This window comes from Pantherophis guttatus, chromosome 4 (genome assembly GCF_059756535.1).
Source record: "Pantherophis guttatus breed Tessera chromosome 4, ASM5975653v1, whole genome shotgun sequence".
In the NCBI taxonomy this organism is placed as follows: Eukaryota; Metazoa; Chordata; class Lepidosauria; order Squamata; family Colubridae; genus Pantherophis; species Pantherophis guttatus.
The window spans coordinates 132,002,558-132,019,936 of NC_142066.1; the positions used below are offsets into that span (position 1 = coordinate 132,002,558).

The window sequence follows — 17,379 nt, forward strand, 5'->3', positions numbered from 1 at the left end:
AAGTCTTCCTATCCAGCCGACCCGATCCAGCTTAATGATACTTTGGCAAGCGTGGAAGAGAGGGAGGGGGAAAGGGGGGGGTGATGTCACATGATATCTAACTCTCCCTTGGACAAACACTTTACCTAGTTCCACGTCTCGTTTAAGGATAGAAGTCTGCGTGAGGGAAGCAGCAAGCTTTCTCTCGGGCGTGCAAACGGGAAAACGGATTCCAATTTAGGAGGCAGAGACCGAAAATTGCACCTCGGTATTCTCCTACGCCGAACTCTGCATTCGTGGACTGTTTTGCTAACGACCCAGCCCTTTCCCACCCTGCCTGTTTTCTAACCAGAGGGCGGAGGAAGGGGCAGGCACATGCAGGATAAGGAAGTAGCGACCTAAGACGACACGCGCAACTGACTCGTGCAATTCCCGAACAGAAGGAAAGCGAGCCTTTCCCAACTGTTGCACAACACACAGCGTCCTACCTTTGTTGTTGTCGTTTTTTAAAAAAATAATAATCCTAAAACAATGCCTGGGCTTGCGAGCAGGCAGCCACTCGATCTTTGCTATCGGGCGGGGAGAGCGAATGACGTGCACAGGCACACATACTCCGAAAGGGCAATCGGGGCTAAGATGACGCTGAAGGGTTGGTTGCGAGGGCGAAGGAGGAAGGGAAGGCCGCAGGAAGCAGCTTGCCCGTGTAAATGGGCGGCGGAACGGGGTTGGCCGAGGCGGGCCCTCTCACTCACCTTGATGCACTGCGACATTGCAGCCATGCCCGTCGCAGTAAACCAGCGGATTTTCGGCCCAGCCCCTCTCGTCGGAGCACACGCAGCAGCCGCCGATCATCTCCTTCATGCTATTGGAGAACTCGCCCTCCAGTGACACAGGCAGCAACAACGGCTCGCTAGAGACCATCTAAGGGTTAAAAACACCGTCAGCACGACACCACACACCGCCAGGGAGACCCCCGTGGCCTCCGCTGCCTTCTCCCCCACAGCACTCGGTTTTCAGTCACTCAGCCACCGCCGCCGCCAGTACCGCCTCCATAACAGGGATGTCGGACCCATGGCCGCTGGAAGCGGCAGTGGTGCTGCTGGCGGCGGGGAGGCGAGGGGGGGGGGGAAAAAGCGATGAAGAAGCTTCTTTGAAGTTTCTCCCGTGCGCCGGCTCGGCCGGGCCACTATCCGTCAGTCTTTCAGCTCAGGCAACAGGAACGAGTCTGAAGTTACGGGCCAGCGTCGCGGTAAAAACCCTGCGGTCCACGAAGCGAGGCAATAAAGCGAGAGAGCAAGGCCCGCTCCACGCAGGCGCACTGCAAACCTTCCTCAGAGAAGGCCCGACTACGCGCCAGCGGCCGCAGAACCGAGGGCCTTTTCACTCCCCGATCTTCTCTTTCTCCTCCTCCCCGCTCTTCCTCCCTCCACGCGAGAATCATGGGCCGTCCGTAGACCGCGAGCGACCTTAACTCCCGTGTCGCGCGCGCAATGCCCACGAGCCTTCCTCTTTTTTTTTTTTTTTTTTTTTGGGCCGTTTCCTACGGATGCACATTCGGAGCGTGCGCGGGGAGGGAAAGAAGGGAGGGAGGAATGCTCAGCCGCCCTCCCTCTTGTCTGAGGAAGTCATGCTGTGTGGAGGGACTAGGCCTCGACAAGACGCATTCATTTTTTTTTTTTTAACGTTTCTTGGCTGCCATACAAAGATGACACCACGCTCTGCTCCCGAGAGATGCGGGGGAGGGGGAGGAATGTTGCGCGCGCGCGTGTGTTTTCATTCATCTCACTTCCCCCCTTAGGCCGTTGTGATTCTTGGGGCCAACGGAGCTGATGGATTCCTGGCCCTTGGCTCGGTCACACCGGCGCTGCATTCCCCCCCCCCCCGTGTATTTCAGACTCCTCGCAGTGGAGAGAGCGCTTCGGGCAACCAAATCTAAGGTTAGGTCAGTTGCTATCATCTGGGGCCAGCCCTAGAGATGTGATCAACCGCAGCTTTCTATTTTTGTCATCACAGGCACCCGTGCACAAGCAAAGCTCATATTTCTTATTCTGGGGCATACTTTAAAAGTTCAAAATAGGCTTATAATAATTGTTCTCACTGGTACAGTTCTTTACTGACCTAATAATATTTTCCTAATGGCAATAATTTCAGATATTTTTAATAAGAATTGACTGGCTTTTTTTCATGGTCTCAATTAAATTGCAAAATTCTGCTTATTTAAAAACGCTTTGATTTTGAAATGTGCTGCATTTATTTAATGAAGAACAAGAGTCCAATGGCCTTTTATTTTATTCTGGCATAAGCTTTCCTTTATTCTATTGTACTCTTTAATCTTAATCATGTCTGCATGACACGCTTTGTCAGACTAAGGATGCAACATTAAGGAATTCCAGCAAGATTTATTTTTACCTCTTTCCCATTCATAGTCATCTTAAATTTATTTTATTCTGCTTCATCTGCAGAATTTACACATTTTGATTTTTCGTTTGTTCCAGGGAAACTACCTGGATGTACATCAATTAAATTACCAGCAACTCAGCTTGATTTGGATGCTTTTTACTTTATTCATTTTAATTCCGTCATATTTCCTAAATTTGCAGGACCCTATTATGTTTTATTATTTTCACCCTGGCTTCACTATATCACAGCATATCAATATGCATTTAAACTGCTAACAAAAAAAGAGAAAAACCAACAAATCTGCCTCAGGCTCTTAGATACAACCTGACTTTTCTTGCTATCTAAGGTAATTTGAAAGGGCATCTTTCTCAGTTTTTAATAAATAGTTGATTTGCTTATATATAAAAAAATCAGGAGAAATTGAGGGTAATCAGCAAAGAAAAATCTTCCTTTTTTCATTTATATATTATGAGCAGTTATGACTAAAAAAAAGGAACTGTAGCTACTCATAAAACTGAAGTGATTAGAGTGGGATGACAATATCGTTAATATATGTTTGGAATAAGTCCCTTTGAATTTTATGGAACATCAAAATATGCTCAGTAAAGAGTTGCAACTTTACAGCATTTCACTTCTCTGCTATTTCAAGCTTACTACTTTCAACTTTTCTGCTATTTCAAGGCTGCTAATTTTATACGGAAGATGAAAAGAATAACACAAGATACCACTGATCTGACCATCACATTAAATGATAAGCAAGACAATTTTCTGCATCACTTGGCAATGTTTATGTTTTTGCAAACCTGCCTTATTTACTGATACGTTACAGTATTAAATAAAGTATCATCCTATAACATTGCCCTAAATATATAAAATGGATTGCCATTTTTTTAGTTGCAAAATAATCACGACATACATTGAATGTTTTAAAAAGCTGCTATACAAAGTAGAGCTGTGCAGCCTCTTTACACCCCACCCCCACCCTCCTCCTCAGATCACCACTATTAGAGCTTGTACTTTGCATGTAGGGTATCTTGGCTAAAGTTTTGCTGTCCTTGAAAGTCTAAAGTGAATGTTTCTAAATAGATGACTGAAGACAAGGGAAGGAAAACAATGAGTGTCATTTCCTACAGAAAACATTACTGAACAGTGATTAACATAGCAATTTGTCATTTGAATATTCCCCAATATAATGCATAGCAGAAATCTTTTTTTTTTTTTAACTTTCAAGGTAATAATTTTCTTATAAATCACTTTTGTGTATGTGTGCATAGGCATGAAGAGCAGGAAGAAAATTCTATAAATGAAAAAGAATACTTAAAACCATATAGCATTCTTTTAAAAGGTCTTTTAGTCCTTCAAAGAAAATTATTTGGACATTACAAATATGTGATATTTATTATCATGAGTGAGAAGCATCAATTTCAATAAAATCTTTTTAAAATATTAGATTGCTGGGATCCTATTAATATGCTTGCGTGTACACAAGCACATTATGCATATTTACTACAAAATAAGTCCCATTTAGCAGAAATTTCTGGGTAAACTATGCATGGGATTGCACTGCCAGTTCCATGACTGGGGGATTAAATCCATTTACATCTAAATGTTTCCATATGAAGTCTAGTCCTGTGCATATTGACTCAGAAGTAAATCCTACTACATTAAGTCCTACAGTATTTTCAAGTACATATACTATATAACATTACTTCCTGTATTTATATGAACAGTAATTCCATAATCTTAATTTCTAGAAATATATTGTTAATTAACACCAACAAGATAATGGTCCAAATGAGATTGTAATCTTAAAATACTGTGGTACTTTAAATATTAACTGATTTTTTTATTTATTTATATTTCTTTTCTACATCAAATCCACAGATACACTATGGTTTTTAATTGAGATCAACACAAAAACAATCACTTTGCTACAAAGTAGCCCCAGTGTCACCAGGACAGTGTTCTTAAACAAGTCATTCTTTTCTAGAGGGGACTATTTACAAAGACTAATTGCAGAAAAAAATAAGGATAGATAGATGTACAAGAGAGCTAAAGAAACTGGGATTTGAGGCACAAAAGAGAGTGACCATCAGGGATAATGATGACTGGGAACTTACAGAATTAATAATACAAAAGAAATGCAATCTTTGTTCCTAAACAGTGAGCATTGCCAAGATAAAAATATACTGTAATCAGTGAATCTAAGGAATATTGTAAGAAATTAGTCTGTACTTTTCTAATTTAAAAATAAATTAGAAACACTGGTAAGTTTCATAGGTCTTTAAATGTCACAATTCACATTTTTTGCAAAGACAATCAGTTAAATTAAAATCTTATCCTTGCCAAAATGTATGATGTCAACTGTAATATATCAAAACAAAAACAATTTTTTAAAAGTTTTTTGTTTCATGTAGTTCAAATACACGTCACTGTTAATATACAGCAAAGGGATATTTAAGAATCAGTTTAAACACTGGGTATAAATCAAAGGACACTATATTATCATTAATAAATTACAATATTATTTTAAATAAGATGTGATTAATTTTAGCTTTAGTGATGAAAGTAAACTGACCATGATCACTAGTTTATAACTGCAGGAAACTTGATGGCAAGTTGTAGGTAAGTCACTTGGTGGTTTTGGAAAACAATACATTTTGAGGGAACCATTGAAATGCAAAACAGAAAACAGAAAGGCTTTATTACAAAGAGGTACATAGAGCAAGCCATTAACATCCATATGATATGAATGTATAAACCTTTTACATCCCGCTTCTAAGCACAGTACTTGGGAGTAAGATTGACTGAAATCAATGTTAATTACTTTGAAGTTATATTTTTAGAATTTCAAGTGTTAGATTGTGTTTTTAAGGATTCAGTTGTTCTAAATGCTAGTGCAATATGGAGGCATGCTTCTAAAAATTCATTTTATATTGATTTACTCAGAAGAATATTAATACAGAAAAAAGAATTATTGCAACTTTATATTTTCTAATTTGTAAGCAATTGTTTTCTTAAAATTAAACTACAGAAAAGCAACATTTAAAACATGTAAAACTTAAAATGAAATATGCATACTTTCTGTACTTCTGTATCATTGTAAGTACTGGCTTATATGCAAATCCTCTACCTTTCAAGGAATTCCATGTGAATTCTTGGGCATGCATAAGATTGCTATTAACAGCATTAAAGTTATACACATAGAAGTATATATTATGGAAAACAGTATTTCCATTTACTTTTATTTTCAAAGTGACTGAGCATTAGGAAAAGAAACCATTAAGTTCAGTGAAGTAAAATTAAAAGTCTATTTACCTTTTTAATGTTTAAAAAACAAATACTATTAACTAAAATCTGTTTAAAGTATTTTTTCCTTATTTGTGGTTTATCTTACAATAGAATCAACATCACATCCTCTGATTAACAGAGAGCCTATAATGTATCTCTCTCACATATATATGAAGCAATTTTAGTACATATTGTGCAATATTAATAGTAAAACAAATATATAATTATTTTTGCAACATTGTTTCTTTTTTACCTTGTACTACAAATAATTAGAAATATTAATGAGAGAAAATAGAAAATTTGTGTCCGGACAATTTGTTTCTTTTTTGAGGTGTGGAATTAGGGAGTTTTTGCATTAAGGCCCTTCTTAACAACTTTTGCCAAGATCTTCAGAATAAATCAGTGTAAAATTTATTTTTATTGTTTACATGGGCACCAGAAGCTATGTAACACAAGACATATTATCAAAAATGCTTGTAGAAACATGTTTATAAAGTATGGATGCTCTGTTAGTATTTATATAAATATATTACATTCTCTTTGCCTTCCTTATGTTTACTGAACTTGAAAATAGTATTAATAGAAATAAAAGTTAATGATGCTTTGTTTAATCCTAGAAAATGAAAATATAATAGGTGTTCTACACAATGTATGACACTTGTGTTATGACCCATGTACATTAATATGTTTTAGATGTTGCTCTATTGAAACTAAAAGAAATCTATGTAGGCATGGAATCATTAATTATCTCAAGTTTTAAAATACATATTCTGCCATTAAAGAAAACTTCATGTTGATTCTGTCAAGTATATTTCAAACTAGATTGCTTTCCATCTGATTTTGTTAAACTTAATTCCAGGCAAATGTATTTTGAATTTGGGTGAAGTTATATTAAAAATATTTTTTAAAAAACCAAACCTATCAGGAAGTTCTGTGATATAGCTTAAATTTCATTTTATCTTTAATCTATTTGTATATATAAAATCATGTCAGTTGGCTATTCTATTAAAGTTAAGTATAAACTTATTTAAAACTGTGACTGTTAAAATCCCTTAAACTATACCAGTTAAAACACTAATTTAACTGGGAAATTGTTTTTAAAGCATCCATTATATTGTTTTAAATTGCTCTATCACCTCAGGAGGCTTTTGGCAAATGCCACTTAACTAGAAGCACCAGTGGATGAAATAGTTGTTCTCAAGTACTCTTTCTATTACGTTAATTCTAGTATTTAATTATTACTTCTGCCCTATAATTTTTTATATATCTATGAAAAGGCATTGTAGTTTTGCATTAAAATCTTTATGTTCAACTGTAATTTATAAATAAATAAATTATAGAACTTTTTCTTTAAAGCAATATGAATGAACTTTTTTACAGCAGGAGTCTAAAACTTTAAATTTCGGAATTATGCATCATGTCCTATACTAGAATACAGTTTATAGTGTATTTTATTTTTAAGTTTAAAAATACAAGCTAAATGGCATTTCATTAATGCCATGATAGCCTTTAGAAATAGTAAAGAAATGGTTCATCTAAATGTGAAATACAGATCTTAGTGAGAAAAGTTCACTGAAAAATTAGAAAGTGTTCCTTCCCTCCTGCAATACTTTTAAAAACAATCTTTCAACTTCCCTCCCTCCTACACTTTTGATATTTGCATATATCTTCTGTATAAAGTCACTCATTTGTTTTGCAAGGGTGGGGGTTGTAAGTTGTCCCATATTCACCCTTCCCCCTTGTTCTCTGTAATATTTTTACTCTATGGAAAATGTGTTTTAGATTCTATACAATCACCGACGATCAGTTTATAAATTCTTTCAGATTAATTTTAAGGCATAAAATTACTTTGCTGAAAGATGAAAGGAGTTTTCAATATGAAGTGTCCATGTATAAATCAAATTAAATAATCATGATTTTTCCACACACAAATTAAGAGTTTTCTTATGAAACAGGGACTACCATTTTCCAGTCACAAAAATATACCTGGAATTTCAGTTAATGGAATTGTATTCATGAATGGAATTATAAATAGTTCCATTTAAAAACAATATTTCTAGCAACATTACATATCTCACAATGTTTATTTTTATATCTCAATTTTACAATTGTTAAAGCATACATCAGGAATGTTATTTCCACATATTCATTTTTTACCATTAAAATTGTCTACTAACCCAGAGAAAAGCTAACAGGGCCACATAGGCGGAGAGCGTCTTGGGGGCTTAACATTCGGAATGAATTAAAGCCTTGGATCATTTTTTCGGCAGTCTCACTGTGGTATTTAAGGCTTGAAATGTTTTTTTTTTAAAAAAACAAAACAAAAAAATGCTACTTTTTTCTGCTTTTAAATGACTCATTTGGCCAGAAGACAATGAGAGAAATCTTATTTGGAATGTAAGAGAAGAAACATGCAGGAAAAAGAGCCACAAAGTTTGCTTTATATTTCACACATTTTCTCTACCATAACATATATTTATTTTTAAGTCTATTTATTTATACAAGTCTGTAAAAATTATACACTTAATAAAGGATTTCTTCAGAGGCATATTTCAAAAACTAATTCTGATCATTAGTAAATAAAGAGTATGATCAAGAGAGGAAACAATCAGGAGTTTTAAACTAATTCCTTTAATTATCTGTGATATCTCAACATTTAAATTTTAAACTTTGTATTATCTTTCAGAACATAAAGCTTCTCAAAATCATACAGTATGTATTTACATTTTCTTTCTGAAAACCCAAAAGTAAAATTCATACAAAGAAAAAGGAAAGACAAAGGGATAATTCTGTGCTGTGTCCTGAAAAATTAGCAAATGTTTTGTTTCACAGAATTCAATAATAGAATCCTGTTTTTTTTCAGAATTGCAGAAAAATTATTCTTTTTTCTCCTGAGAACCTCAAGTTTGTTTCTGTACTTTTTTCTCAAAGTGTCCACATTATTTTCGTCTCGAAGATTGTTTGCTGTAAAAAGCAGGCACAGCATGTCCCAACAATGTTTTTAACGGCAGCCTAGACAAGGCCTGTCACCTCCCACCCCTTTAATTCAATAAGTTTAACCCCCCCGTTTTAAGAAAGACACTTGTTGGACTTTTTCTTACTCAAGTTATTTTGTTTTGTTCATATATCTCAGCCTCAAATCACACGATAAAGGAGTTCATTAAAAACAAAGTTCCTCTCTCGAATATAATTATTTTTAAATAGAACAGACTAATCGACGTTTATGTAAAAACATTAATTTTATTTCTGGAAGAATTCAAAGCGAAATCCGAAATTATAAAATAACTCCTTTCCCCACCCGTTCCTTATTTTAACCCCTTTTTTGTTTTGTTTGATTATTTCAGCATTCAGTTATTTTCGTGTTATTTCCTGCCGCTCCCTCTTTCCCTCCCCCCCATCCCCGCCAGAAAGTCTTGTTCTAAAAATTCACCACCGAACAGATGTTTCCCTTTGTATCAGTCGAGCGCTCGCCCGGGTGCGTTCTTCGTCTTCGCCATCCCACGTGAGCTACAGCTTTACGGAACTTTCCTCGGTGAAGAGAAGTAAAAGAGAGTCCCAAATAAAAGACGCAGAGAGAAGGGGGGGGAGAGAGGGAGTCCCTCCTACTTATTTACCAGCGTTGCTTGCTGGAAACCCACGAGCTGCGCAGGGACGAGAGTTACAAAGTCGCGCCGTTTCCCCAACTGGGCGCCTGCGGAAGCTTAGGTTGGCATCAGCTCGTGCAACCCCCTCGCAGTTGCGGTAGGACAAGGCGAACCTTGGGCTAAAAGTGCAAAGGCGGCCAACAGCTGCGGTGGCTTCCTCGCGAACAATGGGGCGGCTGGAGGAAAAGGCTCGGCAGCTCCACTTCCTCTCCTCGCACGGCCCAACCCACTCCCCTGCCTCGGCCGGGCTGCTTGCAACTTATGCGCGATCTTTCCAGCGGCACTTCCTGCCTGAATGATCCCCGAGGTATTCGGGAGCAGCTGCTGCCTTGGGGAATCCGCTGTCCCGCTCGCGCCCATCCACCCCCCCGTTCTCCTCCACGACCAACAGGCATCTCCCCAACTACCCCAACACTCTTGACGCCCCTCGCGGCTTCTTCGGTGGGGACCAGCCTTCGAGTTCTCGCTGCCCGGCGCAGCTAGGCCCAGCCGCCACCTCGCCGAGGTTCCCTTCAAGGCGCGGTTTCTTCTTTTAAGCCCTCCCGCCAGCCAGCTTAGTCCTGCACAAGCAGGCCCCTCAGTTGACTCTCATTTTGTAAGTGACACCCGCGAATTCATTCTTTCACCTGCTCACGCTCAACCTCTCTCATCAAGTACAACGCAAAGGGCTTTGAGGAGGGAAGGGGATGGGATTATGGGACTTGGCTGCTCGCCAGCAGCAGCTCAGCTTCTCTCTTCCTGCCTAAGGTCCGGGGTTCCAATTAGGACCAGCTTCATAAGCCCCTGCGAAAACCCCGCCACTGCCTTGCCGGCCCGCCCCGGTCCTGCTTTTTATCTTCTCCCTGCACTAGCGCTGCCTACAGGAAAATCAATGCTTCTGCCCACTTCTCAACACCACTGCGCGTATCTTCCTACAGCTCTGTGCTGGTCAAAAACTATCATCGGTAGCAGTATTCTCATTGCAATGGCTCTTGAGCAGGAGGCAAAGTCATGAGCTAAACAAAACAAATCCAAGCATTGGGAGCACAGCAGCATTCCCCAGACATTACAAATTACTAGGAAGGATTTGTGAATCCATAACTGAACTAGAATCAGGCCCTTACTCTGAAGAAGACACTTGTACTGCTTGAGATCTGTTCCTACTCTTCAAATTATCCTGCTCATAAATCCTCTTTAACAGAGTCTTTTTGCTCAGTAATAATGCTCTGGCACTTATAAATAAGACCCACTGAGTTCAATAGGACTTAGGTTTTTGGTACTTTTACTACTAGTCATTAGATCTATAACTTGCCACTTCCAAAGCCACAAGAGTTATTGAGTGTAATACAGATCTATTTTCTGAAGTGCAACTCAGTACTCTTACAGTTGGGACTAGAAATATGTTTTGACTTTCAGTGGGTTTATTACATTTTGAAGGAAGAGATAGAGTAGTTTTGTCAGTGACTTTTTTTGTAAGCAATTCTCTTTATTTATAAAATTCAGGTTAATAATATTGGTAGCATTATCAGGATACTTTGACATTTATTTGATGTTAACTGGGCTGCTTATATTGCAATGAAAATCCATATTGCTAAATGTGCTTGTGTCTGATACATGTGAATTATAGGACATTATGGATATTCAGTTGGCAACCTTTCATAAGCCATTGAAATGCTTCCATGATTATTTGGGAGAAGTGGCCACTGAGGTTGGTGAGAACTCTTCAAGGAAAAATGCCCAAATGATTCCAAATGAATTCAAGCTGTTCACACAATCAGGGATATTGGATCTTAAACACATTTAATTGGTTATTACACATATTGGTGCCTTATTTTCGAACAGTTATCAGGACAGCAAGTTTGAGTTGCAAAGCTCAAATAATCAAATAAGATTGATTCAGAATAAATAAATTATGGATGACCAGAGTAATTCTCAGATAGTAAATTCTTTACGGGTAGATATCAGACTTGGAATTCGCATTCATTCAAATAATATATATAGGATCAGAAGCATAATTTAAGTTAAGGAGATTTAGCACTAATTAGAAATTGGGCTGAAATGCTGTAATGTGGGAGAAGATAAGAGTGACTAATATTAATGCTCTGTCTATCGAATACTATCTTATATTTTATTTTTCCATTGCACAAATCAGTTTAGAGCAATAGCATTCTATGAATTTGTTAAGTATCTTTTCTGATCTTAGATACTGACTCTATTAGTAGGCCACTACTAACAGTTAGGAAAAAAAGCATTTCTTGTCTGGTAAAGAAAACACTTGTCAATCATATTCAACAGGCAACAAGCAGGTCCAAATGTCCCTGCTGGCCTGTGGACAAGAGCTTCGACAAAACATTTAAAGGGATTTGAAGAGTCATAGAGCATCTGCCTTTTATTGCATCTTAAAGGTGGAGGGATCTTTTTGTTCTTTCTACATGATTTGCTTGTATTGATTATAGCGCCAGCAGCAAGGATGTGCTAAATAAGCCCTAAGGTAATGCCTTTACACTCCTTTCCATAATGTGCCAATGCTTCTAAGTTAAAACCTGTCCCATTACAGTTTTTATTTAAAATGGAGCATAACTCCGTTTGGCTGTTAGGGAGAATGTTTGCCTTTGCAATAACCTTCGGCTCTGTTGCAAGGGGTCACCATTTAGTTCCTACTGACAAAAGAAAGAAAAGGGAAGTCATGATACTTATGGAATGTCTCCATAAGTATCTCTTCTCCTTCCCCCTCCTCTTGCAGGGTCTCCAGACCTCCGAAAGTTCAGCTCCACATGCTCGGAGTGCTGCACTTTGTTCCTGTTCACAATCTCCCACGTTTGAAAGACTTAAGCAAATAAATAAATAAATCAGGCAATGACCTGAAGATGTTCCAGATGCGGTTGCTGTTACATGTGATTTGAACGCCCCAACTTCGGGGCTATTCAGCAACCTCCGCAAAGACTGAAAGGGTGGGAAAACAAGTGAGAGACGAGGGGAGGAACACCCCACGGAAGCTGCTGAGGAAAGAGCATCGTCCACCCAAATTAGGAAGATCGCGTGTAACTGAAGCACGCAGAGAAAGAAGTTGTGTGATCATCCAGACTCCCAAAGAAGTTTAAAAAAAATAAAAATAACCAAAAGCCATTTTTCGTAATTCAAGGCGATACCAGATAACATTTTTATTTGCTTTTAACTGGAGGTGCAGAATTAAATTACAGTTATTCTCTGTCTCTTGTCTTTTTTCGTACCCTTAAAATAGTCTATGATTTTTTTTAAAGAGTCATATAGGAGTGTCATTTTTTCTAAGGCGGGAAGAGAGGGGCTAAAATGCCGAAGCAGTCACCCACTGACCTGCTTTGCTGCTCCCCCTCTCTAGTCAGGAAGAAGAAAAGCAGAAACAAAGAGTTCTAAACCTTTGCTTCAAAGGCTTTTGGAGGAAAGGGGGAGGGGAGATGACCAGGGTCCAGGAAATGCTGAGTAGGAAATGCCTTGACTCATCACAACCCGCACATTTCCAAGGATCAACCCTTCAACTATGATCGGGGGGCGGGGGGGGGAGGTTAGTTCAGCCTCTCATTTCTATATTTCAGGTCGCGGTCGCTTGCTTTTCCCCTTTCCAATCTACTTCCCTCTAACATCGTGGCCTGGTTTCATCTGCTTCTCTCTAGTTTAAGGAACGCCCGTGTTTCTTCAATCCTGTTGTTGCTATTAAAAATAATCCTCGTTTATTATAAGTATTAACTGATTTCAATAAATTCAATTAATTATTGCGCTCGGGAATTACCCTTAATAATTACTTATAATCATGCACCCCATCAGGCCGACTCTCTGCGAGAATAAACCTCGCTGGAACCAAAATAGTTTTCAAGTTGTGTGTTTGAAACATTATTATTGTTATTACCATCATCATCATCATCACCTATGGAAAGGTTCTCCGGGGATGCTCAACAGAGCCTTCCTTGCAAGCGGCTGCCCCCAGCGACAGAGCAGGGCGCAACAGCTTTAGAATCTAAACCTCACGAAAAGGAGGCGGGGGGGGGGAGCGAAGAGGGCGGGATTGAGAGAGCGATTATGAGAGGCTCGAGCTCGGCACGAGTGCGCCCTCGGCGCAATGGATTCTGGGTAAGCAAGTGGCCGCGCGGCAAAAGGAAGCGCCGAGGGGGTGGGGGGAGAGGGAGAGACAGAAAGAGGCAGGCAGGAGGTGAAAGGTTAGCGGCCTGGAGGCCCCGCCCTTTGCGCCTGGGTGCTTGAATGAATGGAAGAACTGCGAGGGTTGAAGATTAGAGCTGCGGCAGTGGCGGCAGCGCTGGTATTGCACAGTGTTCCATGTGCAGCTCCCGGAGATTCTGCATGTCTCCCTCCCTCCCTCCCTCCCGGCGGGACAAGCAGGCAGTGGTGCATTGCATTTGTATAAGAAGTAGTTGAGCTCAACAATCTCCTCCTCCCAACGCGTTTGTCGGACAATGCCACCAAGAATTGCAATTATGGGGGCTTTGCTCTTCTTTGCTCCCCTCGTCACGGTACAAGCTAGGAGCCAGGACGAGGGCCAGCACTTCGGTCTCGCATATGAGGCTGAGATATTGCTGGAGACACTGACCTCCCTCAGCCTGCAAGGCGGTGATCTCTCTTTCTTTCTCCCTCCCACCGACCATCACCATTTACTTTTTCCCTTCTTTGCCCGTAAACACGCGCACACACATACCCACACAGATACGCACACAGAGACAACGTAGTACAAGGAACAGAAATTATTTTTTTTGTAGTGCCCCCGCATCTGCCTCACGGCTTTTTCTGTTCCCCTTCAGAACTCTGTTGTTGTACCCCACAAAAAGAAAAGTATCTTTTTGTTGTTGTTGGTCACTTAATTCCCGTTTCGGGTAGCCCCTTGGTCGCCCCAGAATTTGCTTTACATTTCAAGCCTCCCAGTCCACCTCTTTCTTATCCCCTGGTCCTCAGTCACCCTCAGTATGCTGTACACTTGGCCCCAAAGAACGAGCTGCTCTGTTGCCTCTTAGCACAGTCCCGGGGGGGCGTCCCCAGCCTACAAACCCCTGGATTATAAACTTCGATTTGAGCCGCCGCTGTTCTCCTCGTACGGCAGCGGTTGGTGGGGTCTTTTCGCCGATAAGTTTTCATTTAAATCCGTGCGCCGCCGCCTTATTCCTCAAATATTGTACGGCGTTAGCTACACCGTTTCTAAAAGCAACAAAGTTGGGAGAGTTCTACGCTTTTCCCCCCCTTAACCCTGCCTCCCACCCCCCCAGTTCTTGCTTCTCGCGGAGAAATGGAGGAAGAAATGTAAAACGCTTCACCGGGGAAGTGATTCCCTTTGTTCTTTCATTGTTTCTCCCCGAACTGGCAGCAATAATCACTAACACTTACCTTCTCTCTTTTTTGCTGCGAAATCCAGGCGTTCCCATCAGCTGTAAATATACAATCCACTTTGGAAAGAGATTAGAAATGTTGGGAGAGTTTCTTTTGCACACCCTTCTCTTTTTGGTGCAAGATTAAGTTGCCGAGCACGTTGTTGCAAGCTGGAGCCCCCCCCTCCCCTCCTTGGTGAATGGTCACGTTTAGGGCCCTCCAAGGCCATCCTAATTCTGCCAGTAGAATCGAGGATATTGAAGGTCTAAACTTTCAAAAGAGAAGGGGGCCTTCGACTAGCCTGCTCACAAATGCTCTTGGGTTTGCAGGGGAGGGGGTTCAACCGCTTTCCTCATGCATGCAGTAAGGGAAATGCTAGAAAAGGAAAGAAGGAAAGTTTCTACTTTATTGATTCTTCATGAGTACCAGGTTAAAAGAGAAGCACAGCACACGTTTTAAATCCACCACCACATTCTGTTCTGTTTTCTACCCACATGGCAAACCTTAAAAGAGACTTAAAAAATAAAATGATCTGGTTGTAGAGTTCCTGGGTAGAAAGTTTTAAATTGCATAGGAAACTCAGAAAAATATGTTGAAAAGAAAAAAGATTACTGTTTTAAAAAATACAAGAGTGTGTCTATTTAATGCAATGGTCAATTGAGCAAAGTCAGCTTGTTTTCAAGGGTTTCTACCTATTTTCTTTGATGCTAAAGGCCCAGTATTACAGTCTCACTGCACAAACCTTTTAATCTAAATAGGATGAGGTTTTCTGATGCAGTGGCTGTTTGAATTGATCGTTATGTCTGAACAAATGAGAGGGATTTGTAGTCTCCTTTGGTTTCAGCAGCTCTCAGATACATTAAAAGAAGGCACTCACTGCCAACCTCCATCTTCATCTGGGGACTGAATTGAGTGTACCTTGCTTTTCATCCTCATATTTTAAAACCTCACTGAGAACCCACAAACATTGACTTGGACTATTTCTCTGAAGAGATTAATTTCCTTGCCAACCTTTTTAATTTCTATACCTGGGCTACTGATAAAATAAGTATCACACTCTCAAAAATGGAAAGGATAATGTTGTCAATGTTTTTCCTGCCCCTCATATAGCTTATCCTGCATTTTTTCTTAATGACTCCACCTTCCCCAATAATGACTGTTCTCCAAAAGGAAAAAACAAAAACAAAGATTCCAATAATAATAGGAATAGTCAAGGAATATGTGGGACAGATGAAGAGATTTTCTGGGCCAATATTTAATTGACATCAAAATGTTCTGAGATTGTAAACATTCCTTATGAATGCAGCCAAAATAGGCAGGCATTGTCTTGCTTTTATCACAATTGTAATTATGGTGTCCTTTTAACTGCCTCATAGCAAGTGAGATAAAGGAATTAGCCTTTAGCTTCAGATTAAATCTTTCTTTTCCCCCTCCCTTCCTCCCTCCCTCTGGGTACAGGTCATCAGGAACCTCAGATACCTGGTAAATACAGAATGTTAGAAGTCTGGTCATTCCTTGCACCATTGAAGTAAAATTGTACTACACTGTAATTTGGTAAAATCTATAACCTTTGGATCCTCTATATTTGTAATTGCCGTTGCTGCTCCCTTCAATTTTTGTATCTTGATTCTCAGTGGTCTTCCAGGGTGGGGGATAAATAAAGATGGGAGGAGGGTTAAATTTAGGATACTCTTTTTTCCATACAGTCTAGTCTTTTGCCCACCTGTATGTAAGAAACGCCAGCCTGTTCTTTTTGTTTACTGCACCTTTGTGTCTAATTAAAAATGCCCACTTTTAGGAACCTTGCAGAACAAAGCCTCCCCAAATCCTCTTTACATCCAAGGATTTGCAAATTTATAAAGGCTGCATTGAATTTGGGATGGGTCAAGGGGCAAAAAAAGGGTAGAAGGTCACTGCATTTTGATTATGGGTCAGTAGGCAACATGGCACACGGTTTGTGTCCCAAAAACTCTTTTTTAAGTTTAAAAACAAAGATGAGCCAAATTTCTAGGGAGAAAGAAATAATTAAAAATGGAAAAGGTCCTCTCTTTCTAGGACCTGTTAGGTAGAAAAGATATTCCATGGGAGAAGTTAAAGCTTGGGAAATGCTGAAGGGAAAAGCAGCCTTTAGCACCATGATAAATGTGGCTTTGTTTACAAAGGAATAATCCAAGAGCCTTATGTTATGTTACAAAAACATTATGGCTTTTAGACTATTTTTTTAATGGTTGTAGTTGTAATGTGTTAAAAAGTACCTATGTTTGCTATGTTTTTTTTTAATCAATTGAGGCTTTTAATTTATAGTCACATAGTCTTTTAATTATTGTCTCATCCTTCACATGCCATCACTCTAACTACTTTGGATATATTATTAAGGGTGATAAGTACAGCATATGTACTTACTATGAATACCTATTTTGAACTAGAAAATGTTTTGTTATTTCTTCTGGTATACATGTAGAAACATACTCGTACAAACATACTCGCTCCCACATACACATAAAATACAAAGTGGTATTCTGGATAGCTCTGGAAGACTAAACTACATCAAGCAGAAAGAGATAATAATACAGAATAAATAAACAAACAATAGCATTGCATGAAGGAGGGCATTGTAGTGTGAAAATGTATCAAGATAGAGTGAATTTAAGGACTTGGAGAAACAGAAGTTTAAAGTGCTGTTGCATTTCACAAGTAAATCTTTAAAAGGCTATAAATGGTTCTGGGTAATTCTTCCAGA

At 39.5% G+C, this 17,379-nt stretch overlaps 1 protein-coding gene across 18 annotated transcripts in view; it reads right to left on the minus strand.

Moving 5' to 3' along the window:
• MLLT10 (MLLT10 histone lysine methyltransferase DOT1L cofactor) overlaps positions 1-15,016 on the minus strand; it is a 186,990-nt gene extending 171,974 nt beyond the window's left edge. For 2 of the 18 annotated variants that reach the window (XM_087892818.1, XM_034402162.3), the window contains exons 1-2: positions 14,658-15,012; positions 732-900 (exon numbers count right to left, since the gene is read on the minus strand). In XM_087892818.1, the coding sequence (XP_087748944.1) occupies positions 732-900 (169 nt within the window). In that variant the 5' untranslated portion in view covers positions 14,658-15,012. Of the gene's footprint in view, positions 1-125; positions 337-731; positions 1,831-14,657 lie in introns of those variants that run through there. The other 16 variants (XM_087892828.1, XM_087892821.1, XM_034402163.3 and 13 more) reach the window with 11 other exon arrangements.
• Between the last annotated feature and the right edge of the window lie 2,363 nt (positions 15,017-17,379).